The following is a 23780-nucleotide window of genomic DNA, read 5'->3' as shown; positions in this document are numbered from 1 at the left end:
AGGTACACGTATTTTGCAGCCTTTTGCTGGGAGAAGTATTTTGGGATCGTTAGCCCGGAAAAACGCACTCCGATCCATTCCTCCACTCCTACCCACGCAGGGCCTTGCAGGCCGAGGCACAGTGCTGTGAGGACCCAATGGAGATTTTTAAAAAATCCTCCCCTAAGGTTATGCTTTTATTGATTTTAGAGAGAGAGGAAGGGAGAGAGAGAAAAATAACAACGTGAGAAATATTAATTGGTTGCCTCTCGAACATGGCCCGACTGGGAATTAAACCTGCGGTCTTTTGATGTACGGGAGGAAGCTCCAACCAGCTGAGCCACGCAGCCAGGGCTGATGGAGGTTTTCAGTCAAGGCGTGAAGTGGCCTGATTTGTATGGCGAGTCTTTTAGTTGCTTGGGGAATAGGATTGCCAGGTAAAATCTAGGCTGCCCATTTAAAGTGGGATATCAGATAAACAATGAAATATTTTAAGCATACATATATCTCTAAAATAGTGTGGGCCATACTTAACAATAAGAAAAATTTATTGTCTCTTTGAAATTCAAATTTAAGCGGGTATCCTATATTTTTATTTGCAGGGAGGGGGACAAGGTCAGGATCCAGGAGACCCAGGTGCAACTGACTGTACTGGCCCAGGTGAACAATGATGATGGATGGATGGAAGCCAAGGGGAGGCAGAGTAGTGGAGAGAAATAGCAGGATTCTGGGTAGATTTAGGAGAAGGAGCCCCTATGTCTTGCCGATGGACTGGACGTGGCAGGTATGTATGCCTTTTGCTGGGAGGACTTCAGTTTTACCCTGAGCGAGGCTGGGGGAGCCCTGGAGCCCCAGGAGGGCTGTGAGTAGAGGAGGTCGCTGGAGCTGACCTGGGTGAGAGGCCTGCAGGTGCAGTCCTGGAACTCAACAACCACCTGCTCCCGTGAATTGCTCCAGCCCAGGGTCTCCGCCTCAGCGCTGCTGACATTTGAGTGTGGGTCAGTCTCTGAGTTGGGGCCTTCCTGGATGCTATGAGGTGTTGAGCAGTATCCCTGAACTTCCAGGGGCACCTCCTCCCCCAGGTCACCATCCAGTGTCCCCTGGTGGACAGAACCACCCTTGGTCTGGGCACTGAAAGACCCCAGTGAAGAGATGAGTCTGGATGGTCAAATGGCCGGGCTTGGGGAGGTTAGGCAACGTGCTCCCCACACCCTGGCTCCTGTGCCAGCCACCTGTGCCAGATGAGGAAAGGGCTGCTGGTAGAGTGATATAGCTTTTAATATTTAAAAGTTTGGGCACTTAATTCTGGCAATCCTCGCTCATGGATAACACTGACCCCTCCTGTAGCTGGTAGCTGTCTGAGTCCAAGGGGTTCCTGGTGATGATGATGGGAATCTTGGCTTTCACGCTGGTCAGGGACCAGGGCAGGTGGATGGTGCTGACCAGCTCGTATTGGGTGCTCATGATCTCGCCTTCCCGCATGTCGCTGCTCACGGACAGCACCAGCGGGAGGTTGAGGGTGCTGACGATCTTGGTGGTGTTGAAGGGTGTAATTTGGGTGTTGACCTCCTGCCGGAGCAGCTCACTGCTCTCCACCCGTAACCGCCGCTCTGCCTTGGGTGTGAAGCCCACGTACCGCACGTGGGCGTAGAGGGCAAAGACGACCGTCTTGATGTACTTGCCCGTCTGGTTGTTGATCTCCGTGGTGAAGACGACCCTCTCCCCTGGCACGAAGGTGTCCTTTTCCATTTGGATCTGCAGGCAGATGGTGCCCTGGCTGCAGCAATTGTAGGAGACCTTCTTCTCAGTCTCCACAAACAGGGGATTCTGGAAGGGGTGGGGTTGGGGGGAACGAACGGACAGCTGTGAGGGGCCATGGCCACAAGATCCACACACCTGCCTAACATCCCACTATTTTAGCTGCTCCAAGCCATGAGCCTTTTGGGACTCTCCTAGTAAGGGGCATGGAGATGGAACGTGGAATCTTGGAGATTCTGTAGCCAAAACCCTGGAGTCATCTTCCAGCTTCCTTTAATCAAAGTCCTCTTGCCATTCTGAGTATCAATTTTCTCATGTATAAAATAGGGCTAAGAAATCCACAAGAACCTAGCTTAATCCCCAGCTCCGTTACTCACTTGCTGTGTGACCTTGAACAAGTGGCTTGACTTTTCTGAGCCTTAATCTTACAGTCTAAGCCCAAGACTTGGGTTTATCTAAATTGTTCAGATTTAAGAAGGAAATATCACAGACTGTATCATGAAAGGGAACCCGTGGAGTTGAAGTTATGCAACATGTTAAAATAAATGCCTCAAAATACAGCCCATATATCAACTGGTCAGCTGCTGGATTAGAAATAAAGTCACCTATATATTATGTTTAATGTGTGTCTTGGGTAACATTTTATTTTTGATTTGTGGATAAAGATTTCATGTAATGTGGGAAGGGTTAGAATGAACGTGCATGCTTATTCCCCTTAAGCATGAGAGAGAAAGAGCCTCCACCTTCCCATTAGTGACATGAGGTTGGTAACCTGAAAATGACCATGATGGGAATATATACACCATGGACATTGGCAAACATTACACATTAGGGCTGTCCTGTTAACCCCATGTTCTTGCTTTGTCAGCAGGCAGGACATCTCCCAACTTGCTTCAGAGCACTGTTCACTTAAAAAATAAAACATTGGTATTGCACACACACACAACTGAGTGTACTTAACACTACTGAACTACACATTTACAAATGGTTAAGATGCCCTGTTTGGGTAGCTCAGTTGGTTAGAGCATCATCCTGATATGCCAAGGTTTTGGAGTTTTTAAAAAAAGATTTTATTTATTTGTTTTTAGATAGGGTACGGCATGGAGAAAGAGAGGGAAAGAAACATCAATGTGTGGTTGCCTCTCACATTCCCTACTGGGAATGTGGCATGAAACCCAGGCATGTGCCCTAGACTGGGAATTGAACCACCAACCCTTTGTTCACAGGTTGACATTCAATTCACTGAGCCACACCAACCAGGGCAAGGTTGTGGGTTTGATCCTTGTCAGGGCACATACAAGAATCAACTAATAAATGCGTAAATAAGTGGAGCAACAAATTGATGTTTCTCTGTCTCTCTTTCCCTCTCTCTAAAAACAAACAAACAAACAACCCCCCCCCAAAAAAAAAACCCTACAAACCAATGGTTAAGGTGGTTAATGGTCATGTTTTGTAAAAAATACGTAACAGCCCTGGCTGGTATAGCTCAGTGGATTGAACTCAGGCTGCAAACCAAAGGGTCTTTGGTTCGATTCCCAGTCAGGGCACATGCCTGGGTTGCAGGCCAGGTGCCCAGTGGGGGACATACCTGAGAGGCAACCACACATTGATGTTTCTCTCCCTCTCTTTCTCCTTCCCTTCCCCTCTCTCTAAAAATAAATTAATAAAATCTTAAATAAAAACAACTGAGATACAGAAAAACCCACAAAGCCATAAGGCCAGCCCTCTTGTAATAGCCACCCAAGTCAAGCAATAGAACTTTGCCAGCTTCCCCCAAAGTCCCTCATATGTGCCCAGCCACCCACTTAGCCCCCCAAATGCAACTATCCTGAATGTTATAGTAATCACTGTCTTGTATCTGCACAGGTTTATGTGTAGGGACCTACACAAGATATGTTGTTTTAGAAAAAAAAGCATGTAAATGATAGTATAAAAATTTAAAATATATCTTTCAGGTTTGAGAAATGAAATATTACCAGTTAGACTGAAATCGCGGGGGTTCTATCAGCTTTGCCCTGCTGCCCCTGTCCTCTGCACAGGCAGCCACGGTCTGAATCTGGCCTTCTACATTTTTATTTAGGAATACACCTATTTTCAGAAGTATATGTTATTGTTTTACATATTTTTTCTTAATATTTTGTTTATTTCTACAGAGGGGAAAGGAGGGAGAAAGAGAGGGAGAGAAACATCAATTTGTAGTTGCCTCTCACATGGCCCCATACGGGGGACCTGGCCTACACCCCAGGCATGTGGCCCCTGACTGGGAATTGAACCTTCGACCCTTTGGTTCACAGTCCACGCTCAATCCACTGAGCTACACTCGCCAGGGCCTTGTTTTACATATTTTGCTATTTCATATAATTCGAGCTGCATATGTCTCCCAGCAACTTGCTTTTTTCCAGCTCAATACTCTGTCTGGAATGCATTCATGTTGGTGCCTGTAATTCTTGTTCATTTGTTTTCATGAATGCAGCTGAGTGTTTTGCAAAATAGTTTATCCACTCCCCCATGATAGACATTTATATTGTTTCCATGTGTTCAACATCATAAAAGTGCTAGAAGGAGCAGACTGAAGACAATTTTCTTGAGCTTACACCCACGAGCATCTCTAGGGCATGAGTTGGCAAGCTTTTTCTGTAAAGGGACTGATAATAATCATAGTTTAGGCTTTTCAGGCCACATACAGTATTTGGCATATACTATTCCTTTACTTTGTTTTATTTTATGAATTTTAGAGGGAGGAAGGGGGAGAGAGAGAGAAACATTGCTTTGTTGTTCCACTTACTTATGCATTCATTGCTTGCTTCTTGTGTGTGCCCTAGTGGGGGATTGAACCTGCAACCTTGGCATATCAGGACGAGGCTCCAACCAACTAAGGTACCCAGCTAGGGCTCCTTTTTTAAAAAAAACCAGAACTCACAGTTAAAACATAGATTTTAACATTGTGGCAAAGAATACAAATCTGTATGTACACCTCACCTAGATTGGTGAAAAAGAAGCAAGTTTTATGAAATTTTGTTTATCCTTATTATATTTCCTGTTCTACTCTGTGTATTCTATTCGTTTAAAAAATGTTGGTTGCAACCCTATACATTTATTTTTATTTTTAGTCTACTTACCTTATTTTATTATTTCATATAAAACAAAAATTTTAGCCCTGGCTGGTGTACCTCAATGGATTGAGCACTGGCCTACAAACCAGAAGGTTGCCGGTTCGATTCCCAGTCAGGGCACATGCCTGGGTTGCGGGCCAAGTTTCTAGTTGGGGGCATGTGAGAGCCACTGCTCAATGTTTCTGTCCCTCTCTTCTTCCCTCCCTTACTCTTTCTCTAAAAATAAATAAAATCTCTAAAAAAATTTTTTTAAGATTTTATTTATTTATTTTCTTTTTAGAAAGGGAAAGGAGAGAGAAAGAGAGAGAGAGAAGCATCAATGTGCAGTTGCTGGGGGCTATGGCCTGCAATCTAGGCATGTGCCCTGACTGGGAATCAAACCTGCAATGCCTGGTTCGCAGCCTGCACTCAATCCACTGAGCTACGCCAGCCAGGGCCCAAATCTCTAAAAATTTTTATAAAAATTAGCTGGTTGTAACCTACCAATTTTTTTCTTCTGGAAAATTCTATTCTTTCATTTAAAGTTGATTGCAACCCACCAAACTTTTTTTTTTGTGATATTCTCTTTTTCTTATTCATTTTAGAGAGAGAGAGAACCATCAATTTGTTGTTCCACTTAATTTATGCATTCATTGGTTGATTCTTATATGTGCCCTGACTAGGGATTGAACCTACAACTTTGTAGTATCGGTACTATACTCTAACCAACTGAGCAACCTGCCCAGGCTGATATTTTCTACTACATTTATATTATTATGTGTCCTTTTTTCACATGTATAAATATATATGTGAAATATATATATTTATACATGTGAAAAATATATATTTATGTATACATTTATATATAAATGTTTGTGACCCACTAAATTGATATTTTCTATTTTAGTCTTGGCTATTCTTTCATTTTACAGAAATATGCTTGCAACCTGCTAAATTGGTCTTTCAGCCCACTAATGGGTCATGATCTGAGGTTGAAAAACACTGTTTCAGGTCCTCTGTGTTTCTTCTTAGACACCTCGGGTGACCCTCACCCCTTCTGACCTCAGCCCCTGCCCTCTGCCCATGGCTCCTCTCTTTAGCCTTCCCATGCTTCCCTTTCTCTAGGAAGGCTTGTTGTAGGGAGTTTAGGTTATAAATCCTTCTACTCTTATTTGGAATTCTGTGGTGTGCTTTAGGGACCTGCAGGAATTAAGGAACTTGCTGCTCTAACTCAGGGCTAAGTCAGCAGTTCTGTCCTGGTCCTGGAGGAGGTACCAAGAGATACCAGCAGGGGGTCCAGGAGACCTCCACGCCTGACCAGGTGGGGCTGGCCCACGGGTCCTGACTCCTAGTCACATGTGCAATGCGAAGCCAACACTGGAGTTCCTGGACCTGAGAGTGTTTTGGAGCCCTGTGTTTCTTCAGCATATATGAGGCTTCTGGGAGATTCATTCATTCATCTGGTTTTTGCATCTGCTTTGTGCCAAGTTTAGGGAAAACCCATAGATAGCAGTGAAGACCTGCTCCGGGTGAGGAGATGGACACAAATGGTACGTGTGAGAACAAACTAGGCCATTTCTGGTGGGGACAGTGATGAGGCCGTGACCAGATGCAAATGGCAGGGTACAAGATAAAGGGAGCGGGGGCGGGGGACTCTGGTACAGATGATAGTTAGGAAGGGGCTCTGGGACAAGCTCCTCTCCCAAGTGGTATTTAATGTCGGAAGAGGAGATGATTGGAACCCTGCAATTAGTGGTGGGAAGGTAAAATGGGGCCTGGCTGTGGAAAACGGGCAGTTCCTCAAAAGGTGAAACAGAGTTACCACCTGACCCAGCCATTCCACTCCAGGAATCCACTCTAGGAAAGAAGTAGACTCACGCCCACACAACAACTTGCACAGAAACGTTTACAGCAACATGATTCATAATGACCAAGAAACAGAAGCAACTGAGGTGTCCAGCAGTGGATAAAGGGATACACAAAATGTGAACATTCGTGCATTGATTGGGCCTTAGAAAAGGAGTGAAGCGCTGACACTCCCTGGACCTCGAGCACGTGATGCTCAGTGAGAGGAGCCAGATGCAAAGGCTACAGAGTGTGTGATTCCTTTTCTGTGACATGTCCAGAACAGGCACATCCAGACAGAGAGTGGGGGCTGGAGCCAGGGCAATGGGAGGTTGGGGGTGACAGCTAAGGGATGCAAGATTTCTTTTGGGGGTGATGAAATGTTCTAAAACTGACTGTGGTGATGGTTGCGTAACTTTGTGTACGCTTTAAATGGGTGAATCATAAGGGATGTGAATTATATCTCAATGAAGCTGTTAAGAACAGAAAGTGGAAGGGGAAAAAGTTTCTTTGCTCTTAGCTCTCGGCTCCCCTGCCCCCTCACAGGAGGCAGCATCTGTTGCCAGTTGCTCTGCTCCCCTTCCAGAGATGTTAGTTACACCTGCAAGGAAGTAATTTGTTTTCACCACCAACGGTATAGGCTAGGCATGCTGTTCTGAACTTTGCTTCTTATTCATTCAACTCAGTCACTTGTCAGGAGATCCTGACAAGGACCACTGTCTCATTCTGTTTCTGTCTGTCTGTCTCTCTTGATTTACTACATCTGCAGGAATATCCAACCTTTTGGCATGTCTGGCCCACACATTAAATACACAAACACTAACGAAAACTGATGAGCAAAAAAAGGTTTTAAGTAAATTTACGATTTTGTGTTGGGCCACATTCATTGCCATCCTGGGGGCTGGGCACCCCTGCTAGAATTGGTTTTTGTTTTTTTTTTTGTTTTGTTTTTTTGTTTTTTTTGGACTGAGTGCTTCTACTAAACAATTCCCTTAACAACAAACATTACACTGTTTCCAGTTGTTCTATAAACAGTGCTGTGAGAAGTCAGGTCACACAGGTGAAAGAATATCAATAGGAGAAATTTCTAGAGGAGGAATGTGCATGTTCGTTTCAATATGGATAGATGTGGCTGACTCGCCCTGCATAGGGCTTGTGGCGGTTCATTCGACTACCAGCAATGCAGGTGAGTGAAGACATGGTTTCCAAGCAAAGATCCAAAGGATAGGAAAGTCACATCATAGTGTTCCAAGCAGAGGGACAGCTTGTACAAAGGCCCTGGGGCAGGACTGTACTTGGTGTGTTGGAGGAGTAGGGAGGAGGGCCGTGTGACTGGAGCAGAGTGATCGAGGGGGAGTGAGAGAGGAGGGTAGGGCACAGAGGGGATGGGAGAACTTGGGCTTTTACCCCAAGGAAGGTGGGATCCCTGTAGGGCTGTGGGCAGGAAGGAGAGGGTCATCACTTGACTTCCTCTGCTCTGAGAAGGGCAGACTGTTGGGGGTTGAAACTCTGCCTCTACTTGGACCAGAGCAGTAGCCTCTGCCCTGCTCTGCCAACTCCTGCTCTCACGCTGCCCCACACACTCTGTCCTGCCTCAGGACCTGGGCACCGTGTCCTCTGGCGGAAACACTACCCCCATGGCTTTCCCCTTCTCCTCTTTCAGTTCTCTACTAAATTGTCACCTCCTCCAAAGGCCTCCCTTGACCAGTCTGGTTAAAATAATACTGGGTAGTTAGAAAAAAACACAGTGTTCACATACTCTCCGAACTTCTCTGTGATAACTCCTGTTGCTGCTATGACAGCAATTTTAGCTCTCTCACTTCCTGGGCACCTCTTGTGTGTAAACATTGTACTGAGTGCTTAGCAGTCCTCACAGGCACCACTGAGGGAAGTATTGTGGCTGCTGTTGTTATTATTATTAATTATTCCCATTGTACAGATCAGGAAAATCTAGGCTCTGCAAGATACTGTTAACTGCCCAAGGCCATCTGGCTAATGAGAGTCTGGTGGCAGAGACATAAAGTGGGGTCTGACCCAACATCAGCATTTTGCCCCAGCTCTTGCCTGTGCCCCCTGCACTCCCAGACCAGCTGTGAAATGTGGCTTAGAGAAGGGTCATATCCTGCTCAAGGTCACACTGGGAGCAGGTGGCTAAGCGGTTCTTGAGTTCAATCCTGTTCATCCCAGGGATGACCCCCCCTTCCAAGCATCTACCTCTCCCGGCTCCCTCCCAGACCATCCTCTGAGGTTGGCTGGCCTAGAAATGATCCTGTTACTCAGATACTAGTACAGGTGGTGGCAGCAACAGTGAGACTCACTGCCCTGTGCCATGCACTCTGCAAAACCCTGGACCTGCATGAAGTCCACTCATTGTCTCTGTGCCCATTTTACAGACTAGTATTCAAAACACAGCAAGGCAAGGTCACTTCTAGAGGGTCACGCAGAAGGTAGGTGGGGGATCTGGGACTTTAATCTGGACCTCGGAAATAAAAACGCCAGCCCTCTCAGCCACCATTCTGACAGCAGATGAATCCCCAGGAAGGTGAAGTGACTGTGGCCAACGTTCCTCCACCCGCCCAACTGCCGCCTCTGCACCTGGGCCTCCAGAAGCCATCCAGAAGACCTCTGCTCTGGCTGCCTGATGCCACACGCCCTTCCTTCCCCTGGGATGGAGGCCACCTCCTTCCCTTGCTTCTTGGGGTGGGGGAGGGGGACACCATCTGCACTGTCTGAAGGCTCAAAGCCCGAGGAGAGTCACTGAGTGTCCAAGCCTCTCTTTCACCCAGGGGGTGATAAGGGGGCCTCAGCTCAATCTTGACTTACTGCAGGGCCACGGACATTGGGGCCTAATCGTTTCTGTGGGGGGCTACCCTGGGCACATAGGGTGATAAGCAGTATCTCTGGCCTACTCCCACCAATCCAGGAGTACACCCAGTTGTGACAATGGCAGATGTCTCTACACATTGGGGTGGGTGCAGAATCACCCTGGTTGAGTCCTGCTGGCTTAGTTCCTGCCCTGGTTTCTGATTAACATTTGTGAACTCACTGGGCACGGAGAGCCACCGACACCTTCCCTTCTTCCCTACCAGGGCCTTCTCTGTCCCTTGCCCACACACATGCCCCCTGCCTCCTTGGAGCTTTGAGAACAAGCCCCACCCTGCTCCTCCCCCATTACTACCTGTGGTGCGTTTTCTCTGTGGAAGTTCGAAGTCCCTTGAACCAACAAGTATGTTCTCTTCTTCGCTAGAATGTGCTCCCGGCCCATGCAGGAGGCTTGCAGGAAGTAGAAGACATGGCCAGTTTTGCTGGTGAAGGTAGAAGGAAGCCTGGGAGGTAAGTTGAAATGGAAATCAAAGGTGTGGCTGCCTGCACTTAACCAATTATCTGAAAGCAAAACACACCGATGCCATCAGAAGATTCTAGAAGGTTTTTAAAGTTTTTTTGTTTGTTTTTTTCATTTTGTCTTCCTCTTTATTGTTTTGGTGGGGAGGTTGTTCTGGACCTGGCTTGTCTGTCCCTGAGCTAGGCTGAGCTATGTGCTTTTAGGGACCTGAATGACCCATAAATGCTGGGCTTAGGCCTCAGCTAGGCTGGAAGGGGCTGACCCAGATGGGTGATGTGGCTGGCAGGGTCTCACTTCAAGACACTGGGACTTGCTCGGTTCTTCCTTGGGCCTGAAAAACCAGTCCTCAGGAGTCGGTCACACATTCATACAACAAACACATCTTGAGCCCCGCTGTCCACCAGAGGCTCCTCTAGGCGGCATCTGCACCAGCGAGCGAGGTGGCCAAACGTTGCCCTTATGGAGCTCAGGCTTCAGTGCACTGTAAGCGCGGCATTCAGCGTGCTTAACATTTGTTGGTTGAGTGGTGACTGAGGACCAGGGAGAACTCACACTGCCTCCATTTCTGTGACCTTGTTTTTTTGTGCATTTCTTCAAAACCCCCTTATGATTGTGTTTTTCCCCACCCAGTGACAGCAGGGGCCATGTCCGTTTTCTTCACTGCTGTATCCCCAGCACCTGGCACAGTGTTGTGTGCAGCAGGTGCTCAATAAATGCTTGTGAAATAAATGAATGAACCTATGACAGGCTCGAGGCTAATGCTTTTGAGGGGAGATACAGTCCCTTGGAAATGGGGAAGGAGGGGTTCCTAATGCTGGGGTAGTAATGGGTAGGGAAGGGTTTCGTTGAACAAACTACACTTACCAAGCACTTACTGTATGCCCTGCATTACCTAAACCCTTTACATGCCATTAAATCATTAAGTCCCCAAAGAAATCTTATCAGGCAGCACTTATTTCCATTCTCCAGATGGCTTAACTGGGACAAGAGAGGCCACATCTTGCATCTTGCTGTTCCTCCCCCAGACGTCTGCATGGCCAGGTTCCCATCTGTCACTCATATCTGAGCTCTGTTGCTCTTTGGAGAGATACCTATGACCAGTGACTTGCATCTTGTTATTTTCGTGTTATGTGTATCTGATGCTCACTGTTATACACGGACTCCGTCCTAGGGAGGAACTGCATCTTTCCCCATTTCTGATGTTCCTGGGGTTTGCTGACCAGGTAACAGACATGTTCACCTTCCAGACCCAGGTTCCCATTTGGTTGGGGTTGGCTGCCGGCTTGTCCTTACCTGTCACTGAGAACGTCTTTGTTTTGTGCACATAGTCAGCCTTGTTGTTGCAAATAATGTCTCTGCTGTAATCACGGGATGCCCCAGTTTCTTCATTCCACTCCACGTAACCCCTTCCCACGAGCTCCACCTTCACAATGGGGTCCACCAGGGTGCTGTTCAGGGTTAGAACTACCTGCCCTTTTATGCAGGAGCCGGCCAGGTAGACCGCATCCTGGGGCAGCACTATTTCGATCAACTTCACCACAGACATGGAGGGTTAGGCGAGTGGAGAAACATCCTCCCCCCTTCTCCATGCCACTGAGATGCTGGGTTCCTTGGCCGCAGCGAGGTCACTGTCTGTGACATCATCCAGCCAGGGTTCTGGGAAGGGGTTCCCACTGGCCAGGAGGAGGAGAGGCGAGGAGTGGGCAGTGGCTTGGGAATCCCAAAGTCCTCACTGTTTTGAGAAATGGTAGCCTGATCACCTTTTCCTAGAAAACAACAAGCAAACAAACAAAAACAACTATAAGATGCCAACATTCCCGCTACACAGGGGACACCTGTCATCATGCCAGGGGTTAGGAGCCTCGTGTGGGAAGAATTCATCCAACCACTCTGCTGAGGTAGGTGCTACGAGCCCCAGGTACGGCTGGAGAGGCACGGTGAATGAGCCCAGAGATATTTTCTGCTGCATGAGATGGCCCCCAAACGTGGTATGTGTGCCTCTCAGGATTCACACTGTTTTAGGTCATACATAATCATTTTCATTTTAATGGTTCTGTGTTAAAAGAAAAATTAAATGTGACATGAAATCGAACGTGAACTGAACGAAGCCCCTCAGGGCACTATGTGGCCACCTCACATGGACACCACCATGAAGAGTCATCCTGCACACCTGGCATTTCTCCTTCTGCCTGGTTTGGTTCTCCTCATTGGGTGGGAAGTGCCCTCAGATAGGGACTTTGTCCCAGCAAGCTTTGTGTCCGCCAATGTCTGCTGGACCCAGGACCTGATTCAGACAAGGGCGGGGGGCGGGGATCAATAAAAGTTTGTTGAAGGTCTTCCTGACCTTCAAGAGCGTATCATTTTGCCAAAGGGAAACCACTGCTTATTCCTAGTGCCTGATTGGCTTGTGGGCTGGTGCTAAGTGGGAGAGAGACACGAAAACAAAAGAGGCACTAGGAAGGGTCCATTCTCCAGACTCGGGCAGGCCTCCTTCGTTGTTTTTGCTGTATCTTGTTTTGAATTTATGTGATGTCTTTTGTGGACACCAACATCTTGTCTCCCTAAAGGTTTTGTAAGCATCTTTCAGAGATGCTTGGCATAGTCTCTCATTCATGTTTGTCAGCTAACCCAAGGAATCCCTCCGACTGTCTTAAATGACTAGAGAAATGGGGCCCTGTGTCACTAGTCCTTGTGGGCTTGTCTGCAGGGACAGCCAGGCACCTAGTTCTGGGTCACTTACCTTCAGATATCCAAGGAGCCTGGGCTGTGCCCTGCCCCAAATGTATATGAATAATGTGTTACTCCTTTGGGCCATGCTGAGTTTTTGCAACAGCAGGCAAAGCGGATGATACATTCTCAGCAGGGATAGGCCAGGTTCCTGCTGCAGGTGTTCTCCATCTGGAAGGTGTTACTTGCTTCACAGGCCCCAGTAGGCCTGCTTCATACTTGCTCATACCTGTGACGTGGTCTACATGTGGCCGATGGCTGGGCGCTGAGAAGTCCAGACGGAGTCCTGCAGTTGGAGAAAGTGAGCAGCATCTGGACTTTGTATATCGGAATATATTAGTTTCCTATGGCTGCTATAACAAATTACCACAAATTTAGTGGCTTAAAACAACACAATTGAATTCTCTTAGAGCTCTGGAGTTCAGAAGTCTAAAATGGGTTTTAAGGGGCTAAAACCAAGGTGTTGACAGGACTGTGTTCTAAGGGAATAGGACAGAATTTGTCCCTTGCCTTTTTTAGCTTCTAGAAGCTTCCCTTCTTCCCTGCCTCTTGGTCTCATCATTCCAACCCCTACTTCTGTTGTCACATCTTCTTTGACTCTGGCCTGCCCACCTCCCTCTTTCACTAATCAGGACCCTCATGACGACACTGGGCCAGCCCAGGTAATTTAGGATATCTCTCAATCTCAAGAGCTTTAATTTAATCCCACCTGCAAAGTCCCTTTTGCCATAGAAGGCACCCTTTTCATAGGGATTAGGATATGGACCTCTTTGGGGGAGGCCTGATTCTGTCCATGCTGGGGAAATCAAAGAAGTACCAGTGCCAGGATGAAATGGACTCCACAGTGTCAGAGAAACCTTGTAAAAACATAAATGGGAATTCATCACTTTTCTACTCACAGCCCTCCCATCTTACTTGCTGTTCCCAAGAGAAAGACCAAAGTCCTCTTGGCGGCCTGTGAGGTCTTATCTGACACCCCTCTGACCTCACCCCTCTCCACCTCCCATCTGCTGTGTCTGTCCAGCTACATTGGCCTCCTTGCTGCTCTCCCTATAACTCTCAGACTCTTACTGCCTCTAAGCTTGCCCTCCCTTCCTGGACCCATCTGTCCTTGGTTTCTCCTGTCAGATCTCAGCTCAAATGTCATCTTCCCAGAGACGCCCACCTCTTCACCTCAACCTGAATGTCCTCTCTCCACCCCCACAAGGCCACTGGTCACCCTCTAGTTATTGTATGTAGTGTCTGAAATTATCTGCTTCATTTATTCATTTCTTGCCTGTTTCCCCAGATAAGAATTTACTCTCCCAGAGACCACCCACAGGGTCAGCCTTGCCCACTGCTGGACCCCCAACTCTGAGCTCCCTGTCCAGCTGCTTTGTAGGTGCCGGGCATGGGTGCCTGCCAAGACTGGCCAGAGCAGAACAGTCAGGGCAGAGGGGGCAGGGCAGCCCTTCCCGCCTGGACAGCGGGGAAAAGGCGGGAAAATGAGGCGGGGAAAACCCAGCAAACAAGTCCCGTGGGTGGGTAGAGTGGGAGTGATGGCGGGCCCTGACACTAGGAAGTGGGGCTGAGGCAGACCAGGCCGGTCATCGGAGTGCAGGCAGTCCGAAGGCCCTCCACATTCTCCTGCAGTATTTAGACATTGATTCTGGCCCTCCTTGCCCTACTAGTCAGTCAGTGCGTGCCCGGGCTGGAGGTGGGGGACGGGTGGTGCAGGAAACGACCTAGTAGGTTTGGGGGTCTCTACTTTGGGTGTCCGTGGGGCACCAGAGGGCACGCATGGTGGGGGACCCAGGTCCACCACTGGGCCCCGTTGTACACTGGGCGCACCCAGCAGAGCGCACAGGGTTGGGCGGGACTGTGGCTCGCTGGGGAAAGAAGGGGGGGGGATTGAGGGGGGGCGCCCCCCACCCCCTTTCTTGCTTCGCGCCACTGCGGCGGCCAATCACCACGCAGGCGCCCGCCCCCGGCGTGGCCTCCCGCGGTCCCACAACTCCCAAACGCCGAGTTTTCGCGGGAAATAAATTAGAGCAGCTGGCAGCGCGGCGGGCAGTGTTGGCAGGCTGGGCGCTCCGAGTTTCACGCACGTCCGCACGGGGTCCGGGCCACGCACGCTGCTCCATCATCATCGTCAGGCGGGCCAGGAGCGCAGGCAGGCGAGTGGTCGGGGCGGCCAGAGAAGTGAGAGGCTGGGAGGGCCGGGTGCCAGCCCGGGTCGGGGGTGGAGTGGGGAACTCGGACGCTGGACGCTGAGACTTTGCAAAACTTTCCGGAGCGGCCAAAGACGCACGGCCAGCACCGGTGCCCGCATGCTCCCCGCCGTGACTACCCAGCACGTGTTCTCCGGCTCTACCCCAGCCCCACCGGAGCTGGGGCTGCCCTCGGAATTCTGGACTTGGGCAGGGCCGAGCGGAACATCACTGGAGCCCCGCGGGGGTCGCGCCGGCTGGGTGGGGGAGGGTTGGGAGAACTGTTAAGGAGGATGTCAGCCTCCGCGCCTGCGCGCGGGGCGCCCCGCGATTCAATTGTCGCGCCCGAGCCCGATTTCGCGCGCCCTTAGTTCCCCGGGCATAACTGGGCCAATAGGGAGTGAGCGGGGCGTGGCAACTTGGTGCGGCAGAGCCAATGAGCGAGGTGTATCAAGTGAAGGGGGCGGAACCTAGTGTGAGGGGCCCCGCAGTCGGTCCCGGCGGTGGGGGTGGGCGTGGGCGTGGGTTCTCTGGAGTGGCCCACGCAGGCGGGAGGGAAGATAAGAGGGGCTTGGAGGACTTGAGTCGGACTCCGGGGAACAAGAGTCGGCACGTGGGGTCGTTGTGGGGCCGAGGTGAGTCCCGTAGCGCAGGGGTGGCCGGAACGGGGCTGCCGGTTACCATGGCCACCGCGGGGCTGGTCGCGTTGAGCACGCGCGGGGGTGGGTTTGGGGGCCGAGGGCACCGAGGGTCGGGGGCTTACGTGTCTCCGGTGGGGTTCTTCCCTTTTGATTGCACTTAGTTGAGTTCCCAGGACTTCTGAAGTTCCGACCTACGCCGGAGTTTTGGGTTTCTCTCTTGTGTCAGTATTAATTCAGTGAAAGAAAGAATGAATGAATGAGTGAATGAATGAAAAAAACTCTACCGCTCATCGTTTGGCTGTGTCCTTCCTCCTATGGATGTTGGTGTCTTTTTCCTCTGAAGTAGGGTGTGTGTGTGGGTTGGACTGAGTGGTCCAAGGTGCGATTTGTCTTCTTCTAATTTCCCCTTCCTCCTAAATCCTACACTGGTGTTAGTCATTTATGCATTAACTCCCTAATTTTACTCTGCCAGGCCATCGGCCAGCTCTGGCTGTCTGTGAGGAGTAGGGAACTGGGAAGGCGTTCAGGGAGTTTCCTGGTGTCCACAGACTGGACAAAGCAAGGGTGACCCAAGTATGGCATGGCCTGGTCGTGGCAGCGTCAGAACTTGCTGAGGGATCCACTCTCTGCTCTCTCAGCACCAGCAGGCACCATGTGGATCCAGGTTCGCACCATGGATGGGAAGGTGGCCCACACTGTGGACTCGCTCTCCAGGCTGACCAAAGTGGAAATGTTGAGGAAGAAGATCCAGGAGCTGTTCCACGTGGAGCCAGGCCTGCAGAGGCTTTTCTACAGGGGCAAGCAGGTAAACCCGCCCATCAGGCTGCTCAGCACCCTGCACCTTTGTTCTTGTCTCATCCAGGCTTTGCTCCTCAGCGGCCACCAGCTCATACAGTCTCCCCCCTCATCCGGTCCCGCTTCGTGTCTCCACAGAAAACTCAAATGCCTGAGCCAGGAACAAAGGCTTGACTCACAGATTGAGACGCTGGGCAGGCAGCTGGCACTCAAGTCTGTAGCATTTAGGCTCTTAAACTTCCTTTTTATTTTATTGCTTTTGAAACTCCTCTCGAGTAATTTCTAGAAAAAGAAGTTGGAGGTGGCTGACTGAGGGCTGATGAATTTCAAGGAAGAGCCTAGAATCATTACTCAAACACTAGGACAGAAGGGACTGGGTTCTTTGGAACACACACTGGTGGGCCACGGTGTGCACCAATTAGGGTTTGATCCCACAGGGTGTGTTTTCTAGAAATTTGAGTCAGCTTATTCAGAGGCGGGAGATGGTGCTTGCAAATCAGGAATTTCTGCCACTCTGGGCTCGCTCTTGCTCTCGGTGGGGCTGCCTGTGAGCAGGGGCTGGTTCTTTCCGCAGGGGGTAGGGGGGCGGGGTTGTGGCCTAGCTCCTCTGTCTTCTTTGTGCTCTCTCCTCAGCTCCTTGTAGCATTTAAAATGGCCACCCTTGTTTTAGTGGCTGCCCAGATTGGGACACTTTCTTCAGTGGCACTGGGGGAGGTTTCCAGTTTTGTAGTTGTCTTTGTAGGGGTATGGTGGGATGTACCGTGAGTAAGATTTACCTGAGTGGGAGAAGATGGTACAACAAAGTATTGGTCCCGTCTGCTGAGACCATCTTGGAGTTGGGTGGGCTGTAGGGACAGTGTTGCGGAGATTGCACTGGATTAAAAGTCTTCAATGGGGCTGTGTGCTGGACTTTGTTGTTGCATTTTGAACTGGATCTTGCCGCCATCTGGTGTCTAGATTGAAAAATAAACGCTCTGCGCCTGGGCATGATTTTTGGGGGCTGGGAGGATCCTGAATGCTTACTTGAAATGAGACCTGATGATTAATTTCTTGGGCTTGCCCCGCCTCCTTCCTGTGAGAGATAGGATGACTTGAATGTCTTAAGAATCTGAGTTAACCCTCCCTGCCTGGGGAGGGGAAGCGGATCCTGAAGTTTTGGGGATTTGACTGCAGTCTCGTGAGTGTTGAGAAGAGGCAGGGCTGTGAGTGGAGCTCCGCTGGGCTACTATCTCCCGCCTCTTCCGACGGTGGCTCATTTTTATGGCATCCACACTGATTCTGGTTTGCCACTTAGTCTGTTTGTTTAGCAGAGGTCCTTTCATAGGGTTTCTGAAAATCTGTTGCCTGCTAAACAGTTCATGCTGTGTTGCAAAGGCAGGTTGGATCGCGTCCTTTCCAGTTTGCACGTGCTTTTGATTGTTGTGTGCCAGACACTGTGCATTTTAATTTTTACATTTCAAACATGCAGAAAACTTGAAAGGACCATGAACACATAAACCCTGACCCCTAGAATTGACCACTGATATTTTGTGTAGTCTCTTTATCGCACAGCTCTCTATGTTGCTCTGCCCATCTGCCAATTCATCTTATTTTGGGGATGCATTTCAAAGTAAGTTGCAGACACTAGTTCACAGCACCCCTAGACACTTAGCATGCCTGTCATTACTGGAGTTCACTATTTCTTTGTGGTTCTCATTGTTTGTTTGTTTTTTTTAGGTAAAATTTGTAGGTATTGAGATACATCTTAAGCAGGCCATTTGGAATTCTGACAAATGTCTACACCCTCATAACCAAATCCCTATCTTCTTTTACTCGTCATATAACATTTGATCCATTCAAAAGTCTTCCTAACATCTGTGTAAGTTATAAAGCATGATAATGACAGCAACACCAAGGTGCGTTAGAATGTACACCGTGCCTTTAATCTTAAGGCTCTCGGCAGTGAGATACAGGGCTCTTAACATTGCCTTCTCACAGTGCAGCTTTTATAGTTATCAGAAGGTACCTGGGAAATGTAATTTCTACAACTGCTGCCCATTCTCCTTCCTGGTGCTCCGTTTTGCAGCTTTGTGAGGGAACTGTGTAGTCGTTTCTGTTTTCCGGGTAGGGAAGCCAGGCCTCAGAGCCTGATGCAATTTCCCCCAAAGTTGCCTGGCCAGGAACTGGCCTGGTCTTAGGAAGTGTGGACATTGAACAGGAGGGTGGGTGACAAAGGTATATAAGCAGCAGCTTGAAGCAAGTAAAGTCTGCAAACAGAATGCAATATCACTGTACTGCTTTCTAGTGGTAGAAAGCAGCACAATTTCTAGTGGATGCAAGAGAGCTATTGGTTTTCTAGAATGTTCTAGAGAGTCTACACAACCTTTTTTTTTTTCCTTTTTAAAGGAATGTGGCATAGCAGTTAAAGATCTGCAGTGAGGTTGACTGAGACCATAAAGTAGAACACAGCGGAGTCTTTATTCGGGATATGGAAGGGTTTTGTGGCAGCTTATTTAGGCTGAATAGGTTGGCAGTTATGTCGCTCAATTAGCAGAACTAAATACAGGGAGCATAGAGGGAAGGGACTTTGGTGGTAGGCTCCACCAGGGCAAGGAGAGGGGCACATGGTGCCTGTTTTTTGGCTGCCCATAAAAAAAACAGTAGCTGTCATTTGTGGCATAGCCTCAAACAGGCTCAGGTACAATGCTTTGCACTTTACATAATCTTCCTAAGCTTTTTGGCCAAGTGGCTTGACCACTGACTCTCTGTTCAGACGGGGCTAATGTTGAGAACCTACCACACCTGTGGCCTGTTAGAATTCAATGAGGTACTAGATGTGAAGGAATGAGCCCCATGCCTGGCTTATAATAAGGATGCAATAAATCAGCTCAGAGTCTGCCCGCCCCCCGCCCCAAGCATGCCTGACATGAGGGTGGATCATTCTCTGTGGGGGGGGGGGGGCCGGCCTGGCCACTGTGGGGTGTTGAGCAGCATCCCAGGCCCCAACCCACTCAAGTGCAAGGAGCACCCCCAGTTGTGACAACCACAGATGCCCCCAGCTTTACCAAGTGTCCTCTGGGGACAGAATCACCCTGAGTAGAGAACTGCTGATTTTGTAGATAATTTAGGAAAATAGTTCAATTTGTCCTGCTGCGCTCAAAGACTCTGCTAAGGGCAGCCTGAAAGATCAGAGGAAATGATATACTGGGAATAGCCTCGAGAGGGTCCTTTATGTCACAGTGACCCACCCAATGTCCCTGCTATATTGGCCTTTACAGAATGCTGCCTATCTTCCTGAAGGGCAGGGTCAGACTGAAAATAGGACAGTCCCCTCACAGAGACCTGTCCTTCAGGTGGCTTGAGTGGGGGGGGCCCCCCTTTTCCCTGGAGAGGCATGCTCTCTGAACAGGCTCTCTAACCAGGGGTTAGCAGACCTGGTGCGTGAAGAACCTGATAGCAGATATTTGTCTCTGTGGGACTGCTTACCTCTGCCACCGGAGCAGGAAAGCAGCCGTAGACAGCATGTAAACGAAGGGGCATGTGTCAGTAAGAGTCAGTACATTTTATTTATAAAGTCAGGTGCAGGCCAGAACTGTCACTCAAGCTGTAGTGTGCTAATTACCCTGTGCTCCGATGTAGCCTCTGATTAGGTGCAGCCAGGTTTTACTGTGAGAAAGCACTGCTGTGGAATGTGCTAGAACAGGTCCCCCAGGCACTGAGACTGTTTGGTCTCAGGGCCCCTTGCCACCCTCTAGAGCAATTGAGGACTCCAAAGAATTGATGATGGGGATTGGATCCATCATTTTTTGATACATTAGGAGTTAGGAATCAGCGCTGGCTGGTGTGGCTTAGTTGATTGAGTGCCGGCCTGTGAACCAAAGGGTCGCTGGTTGGATTCCCAGTCAGGGCACATGCTTGGGTTGTGGGCCAAGTCCCCAGTAGGGGCATGTGAGAGGCAACCACACATTGGTGTTTCTGTCCATCTCCTTCTTCCCCTGCCTATAAATAAATAAATAAATAAATAAATAAATAAATAATAAAGTCTTTTAAAAAAGAAAAGATAAAGAAATTAGAATTCACACGTGCATATTTCCTTAGTCATCTGAATGGTGGCATCGTCCTGCATCATGAGGCCCTTCGCTACCCCTGTGAAACTATAGGAGTGAAAATGGCACAGCATGGTGGCATCACAACAATTTTGGACTTAAAAATCACTGAAATGCTGTTCTAGGGTGTGTCTTCATCTTTGGCCCTGCAGGGTCAAAGGGCAGGCAGCGTTCATTTGTCATGCCCACTTTGCCCTCTCCATGTCTGTCATTGAGGTTTTTGTTCACTCTGCTTGCTCTTTCCCAAGTGGGCAATTGTGTCACCTCTGCCACGTCTGGGATCCTGCTCCCTGTGTTTTTTTTCCCTCCGGTCTCTGTCTGACTGGCACCTCAGGTTGCTGTGGAGGCCTGGAGGCTGAACTGCGAAGGTGGGGGCCCGGGCTGCATGCCCTGGAAGAGGGCAGAGCAGTTTCTCACTTCCTTTCTTCAAGTTCCCTTTCCTCCTCCAGCTCTGGGTCCGGTGCATCTTGTTGCAAGGCTCACACCACCTTTGTTAAGATCCTGCAGTCTGGTTTATGTCCCTTCTACCTCGGACCCAAATTGCTACCTCCTTTTTAGGATTTTATTCCTTTATTTTTAGAGAGGGAAGGGAGGGAGGGAGGGGGAGAGAGAGAGAGAGAGAGAAACATCAGTGTGCGGTTGCTGGGGGCCATGGCCTGCAACCCAGGCATGTACCCTGACTGGGAATCGAATCTGCGACACTTTGGTTTGCAGCCTGAGCTCAATCCACTGAGCTACGCCAGCCAGGGCTCCAAACTGCTACCTCTTAAGCCAACCAGAGAACCACCACATGCTGAATCCGGTGGCATTTATTTTTTTCTCTCAAATGTTTTTGGGGCAGCACTTGGCACCCTGAAAAGCATCTCCAGAAAATGTCCTGAGGGGCAGAAGGTGGGCAGAAGCAATAGGCATGGTGAGCTTTTAAAACTAGTTTCTAGAAGGCACTGGGTGCTTCACTGTTAAATTGTGTATGTGTTTATTTCGATTTACACGATGTTCATGGCAAAAAGTTCCAAATGTCCAGGAAGCATACTTGGGTTGAGAGAGAGAGAGAGAGAGAGAGAGCGCACACGCGAGAGAGAGACATAATTTAAATTTCATAGGCAGTTTTGCCTGCAGACCTGAATCTGTAGTACGGGGTTTTTTCTTGCCAAACCACATATAGTCAATTAGTCCTTTATATTTGCAAGTTTTGTATCCACAGATTTGACCAGCTGCAGATCAAAAATATTCAGGGGAAAATTTCCAGAAAATTCAAAGAGCAACACTTGAATTTGCCATGTGTCGAGCAGCACACTGAATCCATGCGAATGAAGGAATGTGTAGGCGTAGGTGTGCCCTGCACCACATGCCCTGCTGTAGGCTGTATGCAGATATAGGCTACCTGCAAATACACCGTTTTATATGGGACTTGAGCATCTGATGATTTGGGTGTCTGTGGAGATTCAGAACCCTGTCCCCTCCAGATATTTTACAGCTACAAATATGGACAGCTACATATTTTACTATAGGCAGCTTGAAGGATTTTCAGTGGAAATTTTGGGTATACAGGATTTTAACTTCAGGCTTAATTTTAACATTAGAACGCGTAATGTAAGGTGCAGCTCACTTGTCATTCAGTTTTAATAGCTTTGTTAATGCTGTTGACCTTGGTTGGGATTTCAGGATCTTGATAACACACCCAAACCGTGGATTGTTCAGTCGCCTCAGGCAGACGTGATAGCTTGTGATAGGCCCAGGCCCAGCCCCTCTCCATTGTGTTTGCTGAAGGTTTCCACACAGCCGTGGGGAAGCAGGCTGCGGGGAGAGGGGCACACAATACACCTCACCATAGCAAACAGTTGTGCAAGCTTCTTCCTCCTGACTGCAGGGCTCTTCTGGAAAGTTCCAGAAGTGACCTCTGGAAGCAGCTGGACTGGCATGTCCTGGAGGTGGAGCTCTGTGCCAGCCTGGCACAGCCCGAGTGCCCCCTTTCTTGCCCACGTCCTGCCCTGTTCCTCTGTTCACACCCTTGCAAGGGCAGGCTCACCGCCTCCATGGAGCCAAGGCCCTGAGCAAGCCAGTAGGCTTCTGCCAGCTTGGCTTCCCAACCTGTCACCTGTCGTAGAGGTGAGGGGCTAGTCACACCCAGCAAGAGGCTCAACTGGCAGCAGGTTGTCAGAAAAATACCACGAGAGATGAGTGGTGTTGGTGCTGAACCCAAATCAAAGTTCCCCCTGCCTCAGCCTCTCCGTGACCCTTCCTTTCTGCACCCCTCTGCACCCCCAGGGGCCACTCTGATCCATTCTACCTTTCTTATTTCTGCCTCCTGGTCTCCTTCCTGCCTGGGCCTCTCTTCTCTCCAACTGGACCTCCCTCCGGTGCTCTTTGTGAAACAGACATCAGCCCACATGCTCCCTTCTGGCTCAGCTCTGCCACTGCTTCTCCACTGTCTGGGTTGGCTGGGTTGGCTGGGTTGATTTCCTTCCTGTCCTCCGAAGTCATCCTCCACTCTGTCAAGGCGTGTGAGAGACGCATCTACCTTGTTGCATTTCTCTGTGAAGCCACGGCTTTGCTTGCAAATAATGCTTCTGGGAATTTACCAGGTAGGGACGCTGGTGTCCATGTCCCTCAAATACACGTGAGGGTCTCTATAGCTTACTGGTTCTCACTTGGGGGCAACTCCCTTCCGGAGATAGTGGGCCATGTCTGGGGACCCCTGCGGTTGTCACGACTGGAGGTGGCATGTGTGGGTAGAGGCCAGGGATGCTGTTCCATGCTCACAAGTGCCCAGGATGGTCTCCTCCCAGAGAATGATCAGCTCCGAATGAGGGGGAGTTTGCCTAACCATGGAGGTCCCGGACCTTGGGGTACAAAAGTCTTGTTTGTCCATCTGGCTTGCTGCCTTCTAGTACCTCTGACACAGTTACAATGGGGATACTCGTCTCCATCTTTTTTTAAGTTAATACACATTATTTTTGAGGGCAATCTTAGCTTCTCAGCAAAGTGAAAGGCAGGTTCAGAGATTTCCCATATACTCACATAGCCTCCCCCATGTCAACACTGGGCACCAGAATGGTGCATTTGTTACAATTAATGAATCTAGATCAATACATCATAATCACCCAAAGTACATAGGTTACATCAGGGTTTACTCTTGGTGAACCCTAAACTCCACTGGCTTGCACAAGTATACGATAATGTGTATCCACCTTCACGGTACCACACAGAGTAGTTTACTGCCCTAAAAATCCTCTGCACCATACCTGTTTATTCTCCCTCCCTCTCCCTCCTGGCAGCCACTGGTCCTTTTACTGTCTTCGTAGTTTTGCCTTTTCTAGAATGTC

The 23780-nt window shown here is 49.2% G+C and overlaps 2 protein-coding genes across 5 annotated transcripts in view; one reads left to right on the top strand and one right to left on the bottom strand.

Annotated features, from left to right (window-relative positions):
* Positions 1-592: 592 nt before the first annotated feature.
* On the bottom strand, positions 593-11590 carry ARRDC5 (arrestin domain containing 5). Its single transcript, XM_045830848.1, has 3 exons — positions 11311-11590; positions 9853-10058; positions 593-1806 (listed from the first exon to the last, which is right to left on the bottom strand). The coding sequence occupies exons 1-3, from the start codon at positions 11561-11563 to the stop codon at positions 1279-1281; spliced, it is 987 nt and encodes a 328-aa protein (XP_045686804.1). The 5' UTR covers positions 11564-11590; the 3' UTR covers positions 593-1278.
* The window catches only part of UHRF1 (ubiquitin like with PHD and ring finger domains 1), a 42115-nt gene continuing 28254 nt past the window's right edge, over positions 9920-23780 (top strand). Inside the window, exons 1-2 of one of the 4 annotated variants that reach the window (XM_045830845.1) lie at positions 9920-10007; positions 16213-16379. In XM_045830845.1, the coding sequence (XP_045686801.1) occupies positions 16227-16379 (153 nt within the window). In that variant the 5' untranslated portion in view covers positions 9920-10007; positions 16213-16226. Of the gene's footprint in view, positions 10008-14748; positions 14926-15441; positions 15569-16212; positions 16380-23780 lie in introns of those variants that run through there. The other 3 variants (XM_045830844.1, XM_045830847.1, XM_045830846.1) reach the window with 3 other exon arrangements.

This window comes from Phyllostomus hastatus, unplaced genomic scaffold (genome assembly GCF_019186645.2).
Source record: "Phyllostomus hastatus isolate PE091 unplaced genomic scaffold, TTU_PhHast_1.1 phas_contig_159, whole genome shotgun sequence".
In the NCBI taxonomy this organism is placed as follows: domain Eukaryota; kingdom Metazoa; phylum Chordata; class Mammalia; order Chiroptera; family Phyllostomidae; genus Phyllostomus; species Phyllostomus hastatus.
Note: the sequence above shows the minus strand (reverse complement) of the source record. Positions and strands in the feature narration are given on the sequence as shown.